This window comes from Megalopta genalis, chromosome 6, assembly GCF_051020955.1.
Source record: "Megalopta genalis isolate 19385.01 chromosome 6, iyMegGena1_principal, whole genome shotgun sequence".
Lineage (NCBI taxonomy): Eukaryota > Metazoa > Arthropoda > Insecta > Hymenoptera > Halictidae > Megalopta > Megalopta genalis.
This window is the reverse complement of record NC_135018.1, coordinates 11029342-11051916: the sequence shown is the minus strand read 5'-3', so window position 1 is coordinate 11051916 and position 22575 is coordinate 11029342. Positions and strand designations below refer to the sequence as shown.

At 33.5% G+C, this 22575-nt stretch overlaps 1 protein-coding gene across 12 annotated transcripts in view; it reads right to left on the bottom strand.

Moving 5' to 3' along the window:
• Nucleotides 1-22575, bottom strand: part of LOC117227300 (Rap GTPase activating protein 1) — a 233194-nt gene that overhangs the window by 13345 nt on the left and 197274 nt on the right. For all 12 annotated transcript variants that reach the window (XM_076522810.1, XM_033482425.2, XM_076522812.1 and 9 more), the window contains one exon: nt 7824-8132. In XM_076522810.1, coding sequence (XP_076378925.1) covers nt 7824-8132 — 309 coding nt within the window. The remainder of the gene's footprint in view (nt 1-7823; nt 8133-22575) is intronic.

The window sequence follows — 22575 nt, the reverse complement described above, 5'->3', positions numbered from 1 at the left end:
GGCTTTATAGTTATCAAGAATTTTCGCAGCTCTATTACAAAAATGTGTGTAAAACATTAAATATTTCGAATGAAGTACCTTTCAAGCGCATCATAATTTTTGAAAATAAATATTGCTTACAGATTTGTCAATTACTATAATTCCTACAAATTGGTTCAATTACTTTTATAAAATCACTCTTATAATTTATTTATATACTCGCTGCCCGTACCGTTTGTAATTTGACACCGATGCAAACCACATTCGTTGAGCCGTATACATAACCAGGTTCTTCTTCTCCTTTCTTTTCTTTCTGTGTAATCTTTGATGAAGTTACGCTTGAACGAACGACGTTATCGTGCATCGCTGACATATTTACGACCATTCTTCGATGTTCTACTATTAGTTCCTGATCAGTGACTTCTTGTGGAAAGTATTTAAATACATAATTGAGTCGGTGAGTTCAGAAACAGCGTAAGTCAGTTGCTTTTTCTTGGATCCTGGACATAGATGTAAAGGTTCGTCTCTCCTCTCATTATCGATGCCTCGTTAGCAAGACATCTAAACAGATATCGTCTAATTTTCGAGAATTTCTCTTCTTAATAAGAAATATAATCTTATTTAACCCTGCACGTATAACTATATAAAATAGGAGGAGGAGAAGACAGTCGTGCAGGAGAAGCATATTCGAAGGACATCTTTATATTTAAGAGTGGAGATACTGCTTTATACGTGTGAGGAGTACAGCCTAATTAAAATAGAAAATATAAACAAGCTTCATGCGTTGATAAATTGTATTTCATGATCATTTTCAATTTTAGAAAACGATCATCTAATTGATCATTCGTTGAAAGCCGTAAGAAATCACAGCAGTAGAAAAAAATTCTTATTGTTTACTAATATGTGTATTATTTACTGACCAAATTTATTGTTGAATTAATTTATAGTAAATTTATAATTCATTTCATTTTTTTAACATTTTGTCATGTATAGATTACATGTTAAGACAAATAATCTACGTTGTTACTATCAAATTACATTGTTATTTTTGTTTTAGTTTATTAATTGTTAAATTAAACTCGTATTGTATTAGTTTTTTATGCTCTTGGTTTGATAAAGCATGTAAACCGGCTGTGATATCATCTATTTTTAATCAATATTATTACCTGTTATGAAAAAGGCCGAGAATTATTTATTTTACAAGAAATACTGTTTCTCCTTTTCCTGAAAAATAGATAGAAAGTGCCGACTTACGCAGTGCCCGATCTCACCAATTCAATTGGAGAAAGCTTACTTGGCACCCTCTTGATTCTATGTTATAATGGTATTATAATGCATCATCATTATTTCTTCTTCAAACATATTTAGAGGAATTCAGGGCTCATGATAAATTTATTCTTAAGCTCTACTTTTCTGAATCAATTCTCAAGTAATGTTGAAAAAGTTCAAATTAAAATATACAAGTCAAAAGGAATAAACTTTGAGTCGTTCTATACTTAATTAATTTTCTGTACATCGACTTTGCAATGTCCCATTGACATCCACAATGAACTAGAACTGAGCAAAATTTCATTCGACGCTATCGAACAAATATCCAATCGAATAAAAATTTATCTTGATAAAAATTTACCCGAATAAAATTTTATTCGTACAGAAATTCATACGGAAAATAAAATATTCGACTAAAAAAGAATTCATTCGAATAATTATCTTAGATCAATATTTATATTCGAAACAATTCGAATAATTCCCAACTCAGCAATAACAGATGCTTCCCCACTTGATTAAAAAAAGGGAAGGGGGGGGGGCATATTACATTTAACATACACATAAATACGATTAAGTATGATTAAATTAATAAAGGATCATTAACTGAAACAGTTAATACATCTCCGCAAGGCACTGTAAATTAATCATCACTGCTAAATAGAGTTCTTTTGCAAAATTATAGTGATCTCTCTAGTTATCTTTATCTTTCAGATTTTCATTTCCCTTTCGCTTGTTTTTTCTAATTTGATTTCCAGCGAAGCGAGAGAAGAACTTCGGCATCGGGTGCGAGCTAAATGCCAGGTGAATAGAGAGGAAACATCTACGCGTTAAATTCTAGAAAACTGTGGCAAAGCCGGAGGAGTAGCAGGCTCGGAATACCAGCTATCACGGAGCACCGTTTCGTAGGTATACTAATTACAAGAAAAGACTGTCTATCTATACTCGTTCCAGTGCTTCATCTAACCATACCTCGGGTATTATTTCTGCGTTAAGCTTAATCGCAAAGTATAGTGCTGGCGAACGATATTTAGAATGAAAACGTTTACCAGCTTTCACTGAAATTTACGACGGACAAAATTGTTGGGTAAAATTGGACACCTACGATGTATTTACTCTTCATTCTGCGAATCGGGTTCCAAATACTTCCCACGACTATATTTTTTGCTTTTTTTATTCATTCAATTAAATTGATGAATCCTCCAGTACCAGCTGTTGTAAAAACTAATAAAATTCCCAAATATTTACAGAGCCGGAATTTAATTTTTGTATTTTGTACTGAAAATACCTGGAATGTAATTACACTCCAGTGGGCGGTTGTAGGATGTAGTATACGCAGAATGGTTTAAATTATATTTTAAACGAGATATATATTTAATAACAATTAAATTAGTAATCAATTTAACAACGATTAAATTAAACGTTTAACTGTTAATAAATTATAATAATGATTAAATTAACTGTTTAGTAATTTAATTAAATCACTCACGCCATTTTCTGCTGAGATTTCCGATCATCATAGAAACAGAGAATTTTATGGCTTGCATTTAACGCGAACGCTGCATTAAAATGGAATGTTGATCGAAATTGAATAAGGCGCGTTGTATATTTCAATTAAATTGCAAACGCTTGTCGTTGCAGTAAATTAATTTAAAAGTTGTGCGTAACGTGTTTGGTACATAAGCAAATAGAAACAGTTAATCTAGGCTCGCAATGAAGAGAATTAAATACACCCACGGATAGTTCCGTGGTACTAATTCGTGGGCTCCGCGCCTTCGTAATTTTGCGAAATTTTTAATAGAAATAAAAGTTAGTCGCTGTGGTACTTGTTCATTGAATTTGCACAAACTTTACTCGATTTGGAATATAAAGTTTAGGAAATTGTGTGTGTTGGAAACTCTCGTTTTCGTTTAATTAGAAGAAATTTGCTTGCTTATTTTTGTGTATTGAACAGCAGGCCGAGAAAGTTGATTCTTTCGAAATATGTTACATTTTATAAGCTAACAATCATTTCAAACTTCAAAACCACATTCGGTGTTTTTTTTTTCTAAAACGAAAAAAAAAGATTGAAAAGTAAAAAAAGTGAAAAAAGAATTATCTTGTTCATAAGAATTTTGTTAAATGCCTGAGAAATTACGGCTACTAATTTAATATCCTGTATAAAATCAATTAACGTATACATGTCTTTGCGATAATTTGAATTATAAAAATCGATTTTGCATGATTTCTTTTTTAAATGTATCATACTTATATTATTAATAAAATTGATCCTATTTATATTATTAATAAATTATATCACAATTGCACTATTATAAAAGTGTACACTTTGACTACCGCGTCACCCATATATGGGTGACAGAATTATTTAAAATTTAATTTTTTAAAATTAATTTTTACGCTAATTGAAGAAGTATTTGGTATAATATAACTTTGCTTTGCAATTTTAATATAATTGGCTAAAATGCTTTAATTTTATGAAATCATAGAGGTTATTGGCGCGGCCGTCAGTGTTAAATTAATTCCTGTACACGTGTCTATTTTATTATTCCATACACGATTTTCCCAAGACCGCAATTTTTGAGAACCTAAGCCCTGTCGTATAGGAATTCTCAGCGTGCAAGCGAAGCATCATCGATCACCATTTCGCAATTTTCATGTGCCATGTAGCAGAGGCCCGTGGAAAAGATTTAAAAGAATGGAAGAGTAGTATCTTCTGTTATCTCGAAGTCGGTGGTATCCGAATAAACGCCTTGAAAACGCGAGGAAAGAAAATGTTCAGAGGAGCAAAGTAAGAAAGATGGAATCGCGTGGCGGAAAAGAGAATCTGACCGTGAACGCCGCACCATGAATACGGTATCCATACAAACGATATGAAGGAAGAAGCGGGGACTGATGAGGAAGAGGGCAATCGGAAGAAAAGCAGAGGAGGTTTCTTAAAGCGGCTCAGCTTGAAAATCGGGGATGTCGAAGAGGAGAGGATAGTCCCTGTTTATATAGGCATTCCTTGTAGACGTAGACTATGAGAACGTTCCCACTCCCACGCCCGAAGTGCTCTTTTCCTTTCTCTGCGCTCCTCTTCGTCTCCTTTTCCTTCCATCTAACCCCATCCTTCTTTAGTATATGCATTCGCCATTCTATGTGTAGGCACATCTATTCGTTCGCACTCGCTGCTATACTCTGTCTACAGGGTGATTGCGAAGTAACTTTGGGTCAGACCTGGGCAAATATTATTCCAAATAAAACATAAAAATATCTACTTGAAATAATTTATATCAGTACAGTCACTTGAAAATAAAAATAATATCAATTCATTTGAGACAAAGTGATTTCAAATAATAATTTATTTCGTTACTTCTCTATCTCAAATTGGTTAAAATAAATAATAATCAACAAAAAGATTTGATTCTATGAAATCTTCAGATCAGTTTGTTTAAAGCAAAAAGGTGCAAATCAGCCGCATTAAATTAGCCTCATAATTACTTTAAATAATTATAAAATAAAATAATATTTCAAATAATGTTCTTTTAGGAAGGATCACAGGCATGAAAATAACTATGAAATAAAATGTTATTTGAAATGATATATCAAATAATGTAATTTCAAATGTGCCCAGGGGTCTGCTTCGGGTCTAAGAATGGGAACAGTTCTACGAGATCATATGCTTCTCCAATACTTTTATATATACATATATAGATGACCAAAAAAGTGTAGTGCCAAGCCAAATTAAGTTGAGATCTAATTTTTAATTATCTATTTTCCATTGTCCAAGTATTTAAAGTCTTTTGTCCATCTCAGTGCAGTATAGCATTGCTTCAATCCCTCTACAGATTCTATAACTAATTTTAACTATCTCTTGCGTTTTCATATTAATTATTGTATTCTTTTATACAAGGTGAGTCATATAACTTGCATTCCTCAGACAACTTTTAAATTATGTATGTATTTAATTAAAAATAGTTATATACAAAAGTTGTAGAGTTTTAAGGAGGCGATGTCGCATTCACTTTTTTCGTACATAGTGTAGTTTTCGAAATTTCGAGATCGAAAGTATATTAAATTATAAAAAATTATGAAAAATTAAAACGACGGCTGAGAATCATGTCTGATGCATTTCGATTTTTTCTAGCATGAAATATCAATTAGGAATTCTGTTTTTCTAGAAATATAAAATGTTGTATAATGACAATATTCGTTCTTAACACTGAAGTTTCTTTTCTATCTCGAATCTATGAAACTACTAATTACAATTTTCTTTATACTGCGCTGCAAGATAATTACCTAGTATAAAATGCCGTAATTAACGAAACTGCATACAATGTAGTTCGTGAAAACGAATCAATGCCATTGTCTAAGACGTAAGCTATAGGTACTCGCGAAGTTTCAAGGTAGAGGTACTAATTAAAATTTTTTATCAGCTCTTGTTTATTATTACGAGTTTTCAAATTTAATAGTATTCGACAGCAGTTGACATAGTAGTAGCAATGCTAATTTATCTAATTAATCTACCGTGTATTCCACTTGATTATTCTACGTTTAAGATGTAGCACTGTACGCAGTGGAGCTCATTACATAGATATGGAAGATAAAAAGATGTAATCTGGCAAACGAATGCTATCAGTGATAAAAGTGGAGGGGAAGATCAATAGTAACGATAATATTAAGGATGATGATGTTTACGTAGTTGATTAAACGCTTACCGTACTAGACTGCTTTTGTTTTATTTCCGTTTATGATAGCATGGTCAATGAAATAAACAGTAAAATAGCTTTACAGCAAATTGATATTTATAGAAACAGTTACCACGAAAGTTGAATTTTTTGGCTAATAACAGAGAAATACTATATATGTAAATACCATCGGAAATATTCTTGTCGTTCGAATTTAAAAAAATTTTAAGACGAGTGAGCAAGTTTCAAACTTTTCAAAATTTATGGTCATAAAATTTAAAATCTGTATACAAAATTTTCTACAAAACAAAGCTGTTAACGTTCGCTCTACTTTCATTGATATGTCAAATTGTATACCATCTTGCTTAAGTTGGAAACGAAAAAAATGTTATTGTTCTCATACCAACTGACAAATATGACGATACACTTTAAAATAATACGCATACAAATAATAAATGTTAATAATGACAATATGATACCCATAAAAATTTCGCATAGCCTGATCAATAAAAGGACCTGGACTACACTTATAATATACAAATTATAATTACAATATAAAAATTATTAATGGAACAATTAATATTCAGCATTATGTGGTTCATATCGCGATATTTCGATATCATTCGAGGATTGCGAAATGTCATCAGAATAATTTCCGATACCACTATAATGTATGGGAACACATTATCTCCCGGAAATGCATGTATATTCGTTTCAATTTCAGCGAAAATTGCAATAATATACCGTATTGCTAGTGTAACACGCGAATCGTCGGCACGCCATGTTGCCGGGAAGATGTTTATCAAGAAAATCACTAAAATGCATCATTAGGATAATCAGGAACTACTGATATTTCTTATTTACTAAACACGAAAATTATAAAAATGATTCGGTGGGTTTACTGTACTATCATGTTTCTTTTTCTACCCTAAATACGTTCTACAAGAAACACATAAAAGTATATAAAGAAATCACAAAAGGGATATAAATTAGTTGAAAAATTAGAGGTATATTCTACTTGTATGTGTGCAATGTCTATTTACGTTTTATAGTGGATGTTTCTTAACGAACGAACGCTTTAGTGAACAATATTTTGCATGAAATTGAACGACATATGCATTACATTAAATACATATACATATACATATAATATGTCACGTATAAACAAGAGCCAACAGATCTCAACTGTGTCAAAGGTATTGATTGCTGCCTCTCGAAAGTGGCCGAGAGGTGGTCATCGCGCCCTGCCTCCAAAGGATGAAATGAGAAAAGAATGTGATTAATGCTACATAATTTTCTATAGCAAAATTTCCGAGTAAATATTCAATACACGAATACGTCACATCCATATATGGGTAAGAGAATTATTTGTTCAGAAAAATTGAGATTCATACGCTAATTCGTGAAAATGTCGTAAAACTAATTGATGTTATACAACTGAACTTATCAATTTTAATTTCATTGAACAAAATACTTTAATTTTATTAAGTTTTTTATCTGTGTTAGCGTGGCAATTAAAGTGTTAAAGAAGCGCTTTATTTCGAGTCACTACTACGTATTGACTGCAGAACAAACCTGAAATTCATTTTTTTTTTCAAAAACGAAGACCCATTTTGAGAAAGTTGTTGAGATTTCTCAGTGCTGGACACATGCTAAAACATGTTTAGATACTCTTTCTCAAAAAGTTGGTTCTTCTTGTTAGTTCTAACTCTAGCTACTTATTGAGGTAGGCGTCTTCACATTTTAAATGAACAGTAATGCACGGTTAAATTTAAATGGATTTGGAAGCCAGTACTTTTCTAAGAAGTAGCCTTTTCTTTTCTAGCCAGTAAAGACTTTATTTTAATCGTGCACCACTGTACCTCGTACACCTAATATTATTAGGGCTAATACTTGGTTCAGATCACGTACCCTGCCGACGAAGAATCGCCTGTAACACTTGGCCGTGTCGTCCTGGTCTATCCTGGGTTGCCAGGCGGGTTGCGCCGGAAGTAGCGCCCGGCCAGCTGAGTCCAGGGAGTGTCGATGATCGGTACCGTCGACCCAGTATCCAGACGGTGTCACCACCAGAGGTGGCTGAGACCCGGAAGTGGCTTGCTGAAGCGCAGCCTCCATAAGTGCCCTGCCAACGGGTGCATCTCCCACCGGTGATGGAGACGGTGTGGGTGTGTGATTATTCTGACTGCCAGGACTCGACGCCGCTCGATCCTCCCGCGGAGTCTGTAACCACAAGACACCAGATCCTTAATTTACGGCCACGATTCGCTTAATCGTCGTAACGTTTCGATTCAGTCACGATCGGAAAAGACTTTGTGATATTATGTATCAAAGACTACGTATTCAATGCCCACACGTAAACGTTTATCAACTCTTATCTCTGCTATGTTAATAGCAAGAAACTTAAGTTGGAAGAAAATGTCATTTTTCTTTTAAAAATGACAACAGATCAAAAATAATGTAACGATGTCCTCAAATTCTTCTAATGTATTCAATGTTTTGAGAAAGCAAAGAATGAACCTCCAACATATCTCCGAAGTTTCATAATTTGCCGAAGTCTAATCACTTTTCCTCCATCAGTTGAAATTCTATTAAAGCTTCCACAGTGGTATTGGAGAATATAGGTCACGAAGTTTGGAGCTTTCCTGCGAGAGTAGAGTTCGAATGTGTGTTCTTTGAAATTTCAGAATCGCCTGACGAAATAAGGGCGAATAATTCGATATGTTACACATATACGTACAATATACGAGTATGTGCATACATTGTACACACAGTTTCGAGACTCATATATAATTCCAACGACTCTTGCCGTTGTGGTCACCCAACTGTTAGTAGCAGGCATTACATATGTATACCTACGCGATCGACTTTGATGGAGAACTGTCATAACCGCTTTAACTGTACCGCGCGATCTCTTCTAGAAACGGAATAATTATATTGACATTATCAGAACACCGCTGGCTGTCTGTCTGGGTGCGTGAAGAACAATGTGTTGTTCGCGAAATTTGCACGGCAATACTACCGGCAATGTGTTCACGAATCTCCATATATTCCCGCTTTCTACGTTTTTTCTAACACGTGTTATCCTTCTACAGTGACTTGGATTCCTCCGGTTGCATAAGGGATAAAAACTTAATGCGGAAAACTAGAAACAGTTATCTAAGGCTGATGTTCCTATTCGTGACTATGTTTTTGCAATTACTAACTGATTACTTCAAACAATTACCTTTTTCCTATTTATGAACTATAGTTAAAAATATATATTTGGAGTGTTTTAAGAATCAGTTGCTTATTTAGAGAAAATTCCGCCAATTAAATTAAAAATGAAAACTATGATAATTATATTATAAAATATAAATTGCTCTATTCACTGAAATACGATTATACATAAAGCTAGAATTAAGACTGATGTACATTGCTTCGTAAGAATGATAAGATTGGATTTACTAAAAGAAAAATTTGTCATTGAAACATTTTTATAATTTCAGTAACTGTAAAAGAAGAAATCAGAAACCAATCAATTGTGACTGGTTTGGTATTTCTAGGATTAAAATGCAAAATGGATCGATATTCGATGTCGAAATTCATCAATCGAAGAAAATCGTTAAAAAATCGGGCACGATCATTAATTCATAACAAATGAACAAAGCATGTAAACTCCCGTGAATTCAAACGGGAAATCGATTTATCATTAGTATTTCATTTGGTCAAGTTTGGGCAGTTGCGTAACGAAAATCAAAATGGTTATCGCATAAAATTTCAGTCGTGTCGCCGTGTTACCGTGTATATCATCGATCGGCTCGAAAGGAAGCAGCGGGAAAGAAACGGTCGGGCTGCAGGAAATCGAGATGTCTTTGGCTATTCATCGTGATCATGAAACCAGAACAATTGAATAGTCTCATAAATTGGAAAAGGAAACGCAATAATCGCGTTCATAAACGTCATTCGACACGAATTTCGTATATTTCAAACGGCGAATTACGAGCATTTAATATACTTATTATCTACCAGACTCGCGAATACTACCGAATACTACCACAGTACAGAATACAATTTCGAATTTTTCATTTCCAGCTCTACATGATACGAGTTCGTCGTTGAACCGTTGAATAAGTTCATCGTTTCGTTGAATACCCATTGAAATTCTCTGAATATCATCGATTATTGTCGTCGATTAATACTCATTTTTATGAAACATTTACTATGTAAAATATTTATTTTTTAAACGTTACATTGTATTATTTACATGCTTTTAATCGATTACGGATTTAACCAACGGAGCAGTTCAATAATTAAATATGGATTTTATTCATTTTTGTGAAATGTATTTCAGTTCCGCCCATTTATTACACTTTCAACAATATCATGTTCTTCAAAAGCACAAAAAATGCTTTCCAAACATTCTGCGATCACAATTAACTTCATTTGTAGTTCCAAAATCAAGATTTGTGCGGATAATCTTGAATACCAAGGTTTCGAAATTATACATTTTGGATGCGTACATTACGGCTATTACGATCGACAAAATATCAGCTGTAGATGGGAACCATAACCAACTCTAGCTGTTCGAAGCGAACTTAAACAATTCCCGTGGGAAAATAAAGTCAAACTGGAATACGCCTGAATGTCAATGCGAAGAACACGTATTCCAAGTGCATGTGTATTGGTTCATAATGTTGAAACGCACTTCGATGGACAGACGGTAGTTGCCCAGTTGAAATATCATTAGTTTAATTGTCGACTGTCATTATAGAAGCATTATCAATTACATGAAATACCTCTTTGCAAAGAAAATTACAACGGGGAGTACAAGAGTTTCTGGTAAAGAATATGAATTCTATTGGTCAATATTTAATTTCCACTTTGCAATATGCCTTTGTATATCTACAGAGAAACACGCGTTTCTAGTTCTTTATACTGATGATGAACGTGTGACATTACTTCATGTTCAAAACGTTGAACAGAAATTTTTGCACGCGACCAGCTCGCGTAGCACTGTATGGTTTCCAAACTAAAATTTCGTATATACTTATTTCGAATGTATTTTCAAATGGACACGATTTAAAATGACTGGTGATATTTAATAATAATTAGTGACATATTACTTGGTTAACAAAAGGTTGAATTGATGGTTCAGTACGTTCTAATAATTGCTTCGAATGCAAAATATTCATGATTTCAATTTCACGTTAAAACAGGTATTAAAGGAAATACGCCGAATACGTATTACAAAACGATACTGATATACAGAATGTTAAAAATAACTCAAGTCGAGTGTGCAAATAGATAGACCAGGCGGCGCTGATTAACAATACGAACGAAGCATTCAAAAACATTGAAATTTCAGCAAAACAACCACTTAATCACAGTCGTTAATTGAAACTTCGTTCTCTTTATTTTCTTTGCACCGTAAGTCCGTTACTATGTTACACGTGTTGCACAGCGTCGCATCGAAAAGAAGGAAACAGGTGAGAATTGGAGCAAATAAAATATGTACCCTACATCTGATTTTAATTGCTAATTCGAACGATTTAAATTGCAAACGTACCACGTCGCTTTTGAGTTTAAAGGGGAGATCGATATCTTTTCGTAATATTATAAGAGTTTCTGCGCGTGCAATGTTTCCTATACGTATTTTCGGCTGCTTATACATTGCACAGTGAATTTTAAAGTAACTAAAAACGGATGTTGGTAATCAGGCTTTTCCTGTAACTCCATAGGTTACATAGTACCTATTGTTGCGGAATTTTTGTCCGTTAAGATTGATTTCCTCTATTGAAAAAATTTATCTAATTCAATAAGAATATATCTTCTAGCTGAAGAATATTTTTTGCATATTTTTCATATAATAATATTTGAAACGATATTAAAGATGTAAAAATTTCATAAAAGATGTAAAATAGGCCATTTTTCTCCTATTCCGACTACCAAAGGAATGTTGTTTGAATAACTGTACATTCAACATACAGCTCTAAACTGGCTTGGAAAACATTTTTCTTACTATTTAAATACTTGTTTTATTATAAAAAAATATGAAAAGGAACTATCCTTGTATTTAAAAAGCTTTTAAAGCACCCTTGCACTACATTTTCTTTCACAGCTATATTGATTAGCACTTCTTCGTTTTTAATAATTTCCCCTAATAGAACGAGACAATTTTTGTTTTTTGTACCTATGTTATGTAATGTGCAATTTACTTTCATTCCTGGATTTTGATAATAGAAGTATCAAATTTTATTTTCATTGACACAAGATATGAATTACATTTATATTTAAATCGTATAAATAAATTCCAGTCTTTATATATATAGAGTGACGCTGTTGACTTCTCGCCAGTTCGATATTGCGTCATAGTCGATATAATCGAGTAAAAAGCTGACGGTAACAGAAAATCGTTAAATTCATTTAATCGTTTACTTGGAAAGTGCTGTGAAACCTTTTCCTTCTCGAAATAGGTCGATAATGGTATTAGGGTAATGGAAATGATGCAGGACTCAGTGTAAAGGGCACTGAACGTAAATAGTAGGAACACATGGTGTTGCGGCAGGTGTTACTGTAATGCAAACGAGTGCTCGTGAATATCGTTGCACTGGTGATATCGAACAGGCACAATTGGTTATTTCGCATCGACAAGATCCAGGTCCTTTATAAGTGCGAAATATTTCGCAAGGAAGAGAATCATTTCATTTTCGGGACGCTGAAAGTCCTAGCCGAACCCGAGCTTCTATGTAGACTAAATCTTCGTTTCTATTTCGATCACGTAAAGTCTTGTATTTATTTTCTCCGTGAGGACGTTGTTTAGTTAATCGAGACGTTGACATATGCTCCAGAGCGCTTCAGAGTGTCGAAATATTCTGTCGACGTACCAACTGATTTGCAGAACCTTAAAAAGTCATCCAGAAGCTCTAAGTTACCGGACAAAGAATTAAATTGGTAAACTTAGGGATTGCAAAAGTAACTTTCCAATAATTCTTTAAGATTCAGAAAAAGTGAAGTTCACATAATATTAGGTAAATAATAAAAAATAAATGATATGATGGACTGTACAATTATGGATTTTTAATCTTCTCATCATTTTGGTTCAATCTGCTTACTATGAGTGGTGTAATAAATTAAAATTCAAACCTTCTTACCAAAAGCACTTCTGTTATTATTTTTAAAATCCATTGGAAAGTATATTTGTTTTGCTATGGAAATGACAGTGACGATACTAAAACTTCACTTATCATACAATAGGATAAATACATATTCTATGCCGATCTCGATTTATGTATCGTCGTAATAATAGTAGACCGTAGAATTTTGTTAATCGCATCTGTTCCAACGCTACCAATCATTACACAAACTCAGAGAATAAATAAGTAATTGAACCTACCAAATCGCGTATTCGCTGTTATTAATTAAACAATCGATATCTAGTTATTTTAATATTTTCATGGTTCAGATATTTTGGGAATGTAACTAACTATTCATTCTGTTTCAAATTATGGGTAACGAGAATACCGCTTTGTTAATTTGTCTGAATAATTCGACCGACCGTTTCAAATTCCGCCGATTAATTCCACAGTAACCTAAATTTAATCAATAAGTGATAAACATCTAAATGAGAGGATATATGCATACGCAAACATCGAGAACGGTACAAAATTAAATCTGTACTAAATATAGATCTGATTGAATGATTTGTGAATTTAATCCTTTCCAAGCCTCAACTTCCTCTCGGTTTCACTCGCAGCGTACACGCCAAAATTGCATCGACTGCAATTGATCCTCGTTAGATAACACAATTTATGCTATTTTTAGCCTGACATACTCCAAAATATTTTCATCCGTACAAAATAATGTGGAGAATTAAAACTTCGCGCGAGCTTTGCGTTATTTTGACGTTTTTGTATCTAATGTAATCATATTTCGCAGAACTACTTATTAATAGCAATAAACATAAAAATATATCATTAATAATATTCCAATATATTTAAAAGAAAGAAAGATAAGATTCCAATATTTAAAAAAAGAGTTCTGAACTCATATTCTTATAAATACTGTGTAAATCCTCATATGTTTTACTTCACAGAAACAGATGCAACCTCGTTTTCTGTGAGTCGTAAATTCAGTGTTCTCTGTTTCGCAAATTCTCGGCATCGTGCACCGGATTTCGCGAACGCCGCGATTATTCAAGGGGACGAAATTCCTCATCAAAATCAAGGGACACCTAACCGCCGAGCGATCTAAAGATAGTGAAACGAGAGCCACGATGGAGTTTCAGCCGGTCCTCGACCTTTTTTTCCTCGATGATTTTCCTGGCTGCTAGCGTTCCCTTCTTCTCCAAAGCTTCGGCTTTCGAGTTTATATTTGGCAACGGTGGATAGAGAACGACTGGAGGACGACGAGAACGACGACGACGGCGTACCGAAACATCATCGTTCTCTCTTTATTCTCGTTTCGACGGCAGCACAGTTTTTTTCTGTCCAGTGTTCCCGGCTCCACACGAATTTAGAGACACTTAAATTAGTGGACGAAGGGCAGAGGGAAAAGGTGACATCCTCCGGGAACGAATGGCGCACGATACGTATCGGCAACTGTCGGGAAGCTCAAGCTCTGTTGACGACCAAGATTTTCAAACGTAATTCATACTTTTAACTTGACTGCGTTTTCGCGCCTTCTTTTATCAATTATGTCCAGTCATCAAGTGATCTCGCTGCATCAAAGTTTCGTATTTCATTTATCCGAAATAATCTTTTACATTGTACTTAATTTTAAGCGTTCAATTTATATTTATGTATTCAAATTTCTGTGGAATTTGTAAGTGGATAAAATTTAGTACACACAAAATGATGAGAGCTATTAAATTAATGAGAGCTACTGTACACATTACGGAATATGCAACACTTTTCACGACAGAATTTATACGTATGCATTGATAAGAAAAAAAAACTGTTTATACACGTGCACCTATGCATCGCTAATTACTGGCTTCGCTTGACAACACGTTATCTGCATGTGCCTTCAAGTTTTTAACACGTGACCGCGCCTATATTGAAAGTTGTGCCATTAGACATTAGTTTCGCGTAAACGAGTCTTTTTAACTAACAGTACAACTATAAGGAGAGTCAAGGGTGGAGGAATGTATTTTTACATCGCACCTTAAACATATAATATTACGTTATTTTATTATTTTGTCAAACTGACGTTTAAAAATACTTCATTGCGCAAATTAGCATGCTTCTAACAGTTTTCAAAAGTACATAAAAAATCATTCCAATGAACGTAGAAATATCAGAAGTGCCATTTTTTTGAATGCGCACTTTTTTTGCATTTCGAGAGTTTCCTTTCACTTAGTTCATTTTAGCTGAACATGTTTTGTGTATAAGCAATAAAGAATCGCGGTATAATTTGTGAACTAAATAATCGCGATCCGGTTAATCGAGTTTCACCGGCAATATTTCTTCTTTTGTTAAATTCACTTTTCGAACCTTTCAAAGCCCCTTCGCAGCGGATGCTCTAACGCTCGCAGTCTTGTTAAAATCCCATTCATTCTTGAAATCCATTCGGACGAAACGAGAAAGTTCTCTCTGTCTACGTGCTTGCACGCGCGAGTCTACGCATTCCGATGAACAGTGAACCTTTAAGTAATTTTGGAGCGAACGACTAGCAATTTTAAACCGCCCAAGGGTTCAATCGTCCTGCAGAGTCTACTGCTGATAGAAACTGAACCAGTGGATCGAACTTAATAAAAAGAATAAAATGATTTTAGAAAATCGTGCGAAATCTCGGTGAACACGAGACTAGCGTTTCCGAGATGGACGATTCACGTGCTTTTAACCATTTGCGGATGAAGATTTTTGTATAATAAGAATATTCTCCTCAGCAAACTAGATTACTTGTCAAATAATGGGACAAATTAAAAATATTGCAACTTCTGGGATGAGATACCTATTGGGTTGTTGCAATGTTGTTGATATATTTACATTCGTCTTCAAAAGGTTAATAACTGCGGATTTTTATGGATTTGTGACTTATGGAAATATGTATAAAATATAGAAGAATATGTTTACAGCTTCATTGCTGCATTTTTAGTTAGTATAATAATGTATCTTAATTATAGAACGTTTCACTTCATCTGTAAGAGCATATTATTTTTACAAAATAAAGTACCAATTTCTCTCGCTACGTGGAAAATGAACAAACCAACAATACACAGTTGCCTCCTTACATACTTCTCTCTAATACACATAAAAGATGTGTATCAGTTTTGGTATGCTTCGAACGAACTATCAGGAGAGTCGTTTTTGGAATATATACAAACGCGAATATGCTTCCTCGAGCTATCGAGAACCAAAGGAGAGAGTACTGTAGTTCCGGGAAACAATAATGTAGGAGTTGATGATTAAGTTTTCAAGTAACAATATCGTTTCCTTTTCATTTCATTCTTTCTTGGGGACGAAGGAAAGTACATCTCTTGGTAACAAAAATGAACTTAAACAGGAAGTAGTTCTATTAACACAGTACACTATAATACTTAGTAAAATGATTCTTAGCAGAATTGAGCAAAAAAGAGATAGAGACTAACGAATCAAATTTTATTCAACAGTATCGAATAAATATCCAATCGAATAAAAATTCACACAGAGGATGGCATCGGCAATTTTATAATTCTATAAATAGTTGAAGTTGAATTGATTCTGAATGTATTTGTATAAATATATTTTTACAAAATTACGTAAAAACAAAAACAGACAACATTTATTCGCATTACTATTCGAATAATTTTGCAGTCTCTATTCAAATAACTTATTCGAATAATTTTGCAGTCTCTATTCAAATAACTTATTCGAATAATTTTGTAGTCTCTATTCGAATATAAAATTATGCGAATAAAATATTCGACTAAAAAGAATTAATTCGGATTAATTATCTTAGATAAACATTTTTATTCGAAACAATTTGAATAATGCCCAGCTCTGATTCTTAGTATTCCAATACACAGAATCTAGTTACATATGTTCTTTCAAAAAGTCAATTTTAAGATGTTATTTGGAACATTTCTTAGAATAAATATTTCGTTTTCAAAGCAAAGAAGAATATGTAATATATGTAGTCCGTAGACGACAGAAATAGAGTTGATTCACACGATGTGCACTTGGTTATCGCTTACCTTGATCTACCTAAAAAATTATTTATGTATATGTACAACCTCCAAAACTCTAAAAAATCCAGCATTGTTTACGTATCTTCGAATTATCTTAAAAGTGAAATATTTCATAATCTTGTCCGTGTGTCGAATTTATCAAAACAACGTATGATATCATGTTTTTGGAATCTTAACGAGGTAGATGTGGTATTTTGGCAGCCGTTTTATGCAACTAAATCGATTCTGGAAATATAGTACATATTCTATAGAAATGTTTACCGACACATTTTCAACGTAGTTCATATTTTTTGACAGAAATAGTCACGCTAACAACAAATTCAGAGAGAAGAGAATTACATATATGTATATGCATATTAACAACAGTTTAAACAGAATTTTATTCATGTGAAACTCAAACACATACACTTTACTCGATTTTGTAAACAACAACCCCTATTAACAACCAAAACAGTAAACAGCCGATGTTTAAAGCATTAGTCACTCAGGCAAACGAGCTCATTCCCTACAAATACGAAGTTGCTGTGTTGTTCTGCGTACATCATTTCAACCGAATGCGCAAAATTTTTCCAATGAATCTGTTCACGAAATTCTACTGTGAAGTTCTAAAGTGTAACGCACATTACATTCTACGATAATTGCAGCGGTAACGTTATGCCAACAATAAAAATTGCAAGTCACATCTACACAATGAAATTTTCATGAAACAATCATAATTATGGCGTTTTAATATACATTTAGATTGGGTGCGAGCAACACTAAAATTTCGGTTTATTAAATGCATGAAACAGTATGCAATCGTCGATGCAGATTCAAAATTTCGCACACGAATTTAATTAATGCTCCGAAGCGAGAGTTGCGCAAGCACCTGCGGCGATTTGAAATGACGCCACTAATCTGCACAATATTTCACAAGCAATTGAACAGTTCACCGGTGCATTACATTTAACTTTATGCAATTGAACCCCGAACGCGAATAAAGAGAGGGAAAGGAGCTCGATCCCATGTACAGGGTGTCACAGTTTTTCATTCAAAACTCTTAAACGAAACCGCGGATTGCATTTTCGCTAACCGAGAAAGTTACTTCAAACGACCTCAGGAACCCCTTATTTCTCGCTTGTACAATAATTTTGGAACACCCTGTATAACAAATGAAGATCCACCTATATCAGATCGAAGTGGCCATGTTCTAGATTGAAAAGATTTCTCCTGTTTATCTGTTGGATACAACCACTGTGACACCGTGAACTAAAAATAGAAACGTATCACTCTGTACGCTTGAACAGCTACGCCTCTCTAAGCCTCTCCTGAAATATTTTATTAACAATTAACCAGTTAGCTGCTTTTTCTGTTATACCGAATATACTCGTGATGTGGACAAATTTGCTGTTTAAAATGCAATTTTAGAGAAACCTAAAATATATTCGTTAATTTTAAGATGTTTTGGATATTTGGAAGCCAAGACGAGATAAAACAAAACAAATAAAGTATTCTTGTCATTTTTTTCTTTTCACGCGATACATTTTAAGTACACGCTTTTCAAAGAGGTCGCAACAGCTAAATGGTTAACGGAGAAGTGTGGTATCATTACCACATTTCTCATGAATGACGCTGTATTACAATCAATATTGTTGTCTAATTCTGTACCAGAATTAGCAAATCGCGTGCAAAAATATTTTTCCTTATTTATTACTTACAAAGATGGATGAGGTTATTGTTCCTGTATACATATATAAATTGTGGTTCTATTAAAGAAAATTTCGTTTTAGTCTGAATTACGTATGCGCAGATGGATAAATGTTTTATGTGCGAATGCGAGAGCTTATTTTATTATTTTATTTCCCGTTTAGTTTATGCTTTCCGTTCCATTATCGACGTTCGTGATAACGTAAACCGTATTAACAGGTCTATAGAATAACTTGAAGTCAGCAAGCGTGACATTAAAAACATTTTTGCGTTGAAACGCGTAATGCGACTAAATGAACTTCTCCTTTCGTCAGGAACCCGGGACGCTGCAAATATCATGTTGATATTTAGATAAATATCAGGTACGGAACGTGTATATGTTAGTGAGTGGCAAGTGAATTATGTGTTTTAGTGCTCTGTGACGCAACCTTGTAATTACGACCTCGCCAGTGACGCGCAGAATGTAGTTTCGGATTAATTAATATTTTGCCACGATTACGCTGTCCAGGAACTATCTTGTAAATTTTGACGGACCCGTGTATGAAAATCTCAACCCTTTGTGAAATTTAATTTTGACAAAATCTCAAATGTAGTTTGAACGATTTTGTAAATTTTGGCAAACGTTTTTTAACAGAACAAATTCTATAAACATTCTCCAGTATGAAGATAAATTTTTGTAATATCATGAACATTCCAAAATATTTCAGCAATGTCCGAAGCGGCTCTGATCTTCTCTAATATTTTTAAAATCATTTATGACGATCTCGAACCAAATTATTATGACGTTATTATTTTAATGAACTCGTCATTATAGTATCTATATGTAGTTTCCCGCTATTCTCAAATCTCCTGCATGATAGGAAACTGGAATTATTTTTTACCCATGCAAATAAAGGTCAATACTAACGAATACGTGGGTATGATCGAATCCGACGCTGCGAAATTTAACATCATTCCGTTTACGAAGGGTAGATCTAATTGTAAACACACGATTCGTTGCTGACACATTGTTACCCGCCGTAAGCGTGAAGAAATCGGAAAACTTGTGTCAGCAAATAGTTTCCACACATTGAGTAAATTCAGGTTATAAAATATTTTCTTTATAAATTGTCAACACAAATAACAAGCCGAGGAAAGCGTAATACGACAAATGAAAACGTCAACAACGATATTTCCACTAACGAACCCGTCGGACGAAGAATAAGAAGAAATTGAATAAACCTTGAATCAAACTTTTCAAACTTCTTTTGTGCAACTTGTATACCTAAACATCCGTCCTCTTTTAGAGGAATTTGAGAAAACTGCTAAAACAGAATTTTAGTAAAAATCAACTCTATCCTATATTTATCATTTGTGGGAATTATATAACAATATTGGAAGCTAAAATAATTTTTAATTTTATTATAATTTTTTATAATGTCTTCTACAAATGTCTAAATTTGTAGACAAATTGCATGTATTGCTCTAAATAACTAATAGATGTCTAGATACAGAAGGCTTTAATTAAAGTACTAATAATGAATATAACTACATTAGAAATTCGATTATTCGGTCTTCCAGTATCATCAAGATAAAAATTGTCTAAGTTAATTTACAACATCCGTTTTTCTCTTTTAATCGCTTTACTAAGTTGTACGTAATAGCAAGATAATTTCGGATTCTTCCAATGTTCAAACAAGATTGGTTTTTTATTTTTCCTTTCATATAAGAAATTATTACATATGTTAAACTTCTTCGATCAAGCATACTTTATGATAAAAATTGTGCAAAGTTTAAATAAATACAATATAACCAGTATGTAGTCGTTTTTTTGGACTAGGCACATCTCATCAATTTCACGATAAGTGGTACCAGTGATCAACAGATTCCGTTTTCAACAGAAACATCGGGATCACCATGTTTCTATTAATATCACAAAACAAATGGTTCACCAGAAGCGATTGTCGTTGCGTTTAAAAAAAAAAGAAATGGCTACGCCATTTTTATGCGCAGCGCCGAGCCGAACGGATTTTCAATGCGATAACTCCCGTTCCTGTTCCTTCTCCTGTTCAGATAATGAACACGCAATTAACCGACTTACTGCCAAGTAAAACGTTGAAACGTGCACTGCCGATGACCACGACTACACGCGCGAGCGTTAATTAACCCCTTCATAAACGGGACTGTGAAGATATTCTATGGTTAATTATTCGCACGGTCCGAGATTTTTCTCAGTAATCGAATTGAATACAATTAGAACCGAAAGAGCTCCAATTACGAAAACTAAAACGAAATAATCACCATTCAGCGGTATCTGGCAGATCACGCGATAATGATGCTTCTGCGCTGGTATCTGCTCTGCGATAACCATAAATGGACTAATGACACAATAAATACATTTCTCACAAGTGGGTACTTAAGCCGCTGAGGATCACATATTTACATGAATGAAAATTTCTGATGTTATGGCATTTCAAGTAGGGCTCTAGTCGGTAGACTTACCGTTGAAGAAAAGGATTCTGCGTTGATTGCGAGAAACAGGAGACAAATACGAATGTATTGCTTTAACATTAGAACCACTAATAAAGTGAGAATGATTGTTTTCTGAACGTAGTTGCTGAAGTTAGTGAAACTTCTTTATTGAAACATACATTCGTCTTTTTGCACTTCCGATCAATCCAATTTGTAAATTAAATATACGCATTTGTTATTATTGTAGTAAGATTCATATTGAATTTAAAAATTGAATGACATCTTATGAATAATTATTGAAGTTGTAGTTAAGTTTGGTTTATTTTATAAAAATACGCATTTGAATTCATATCAAATTTAAAAATTGAATAAACGACTGCCAATTTTGATCTGTTAAAGGGTGCATCATTTTATTTATAAAAGGGTGATATGATTTACAAAAGGATTATAATTTGGACTTCCTGAAATTGAATATAATCTACAAAAGAATTAATTTTTAGTGTGGAACCTTTAAAAATTATATGTATACAGTTTGAATAAATCCAATCTTGTCATTGTTATAAAACAATAGATACTAGATGGGTATGGAACTCGGGTGTTCTAGCGTCAATCGTTTCGACAAGTTCGACTATTAATTGAATCGCTTACTTTGAAAGTAGTGTAAATCCATTTTGACAGTATTAATTCCAATTTATAAAAAAATATAGATCAATTGTAAATAGTATCTTCACTATGTCTTTCAATGATATTAATCTTTAAAGTAAAAATTACAAATATTTTCTACCTATAACTTATTGATACTTTTTCTTAGCTTAGAACCTAAAATTTGGCGTAATTTATAAATGGACTTACACCACTTTCAAATAAGTGATCCAATTGTTCTAATAAAAGCATATATATATATATATATATATATATATATATATATATATATATATATATATATATATATATATAAAATCTTACAACGGATCCAGAACGAAATGCTACCTATACCTGGAAAACATTTGTTTGGAGTCAATTCTCGCAGATTCATAATTTCAGAAAAATTGTGTAAAACTTTCCGATGTTGTCGTGCACCGTTTTCTGTCAAAATTCAAGTTTCTTTATGCATACCATCTTCGTGATAGCAAGATACTCCGGTACATGGAAAAGTTAAATATAAAGTCGCAACGACATATAAAATTTTCATTTTGCGTTATGGCGTTCAGCTGTCGTCGACCATAGACCTAAGCAGCCAAAAAGTTGTTTTTGTTCAACCAGTTCCCGGAATCTGCGAGAATCACGTTGGAACTGTTCCAGGGTTCTAAAGAGAGCAGATGCTACCTTTCGAAACGCTATTGTGTAAATTTTTGAAGCAAAGTAATTTAACGTATGAAT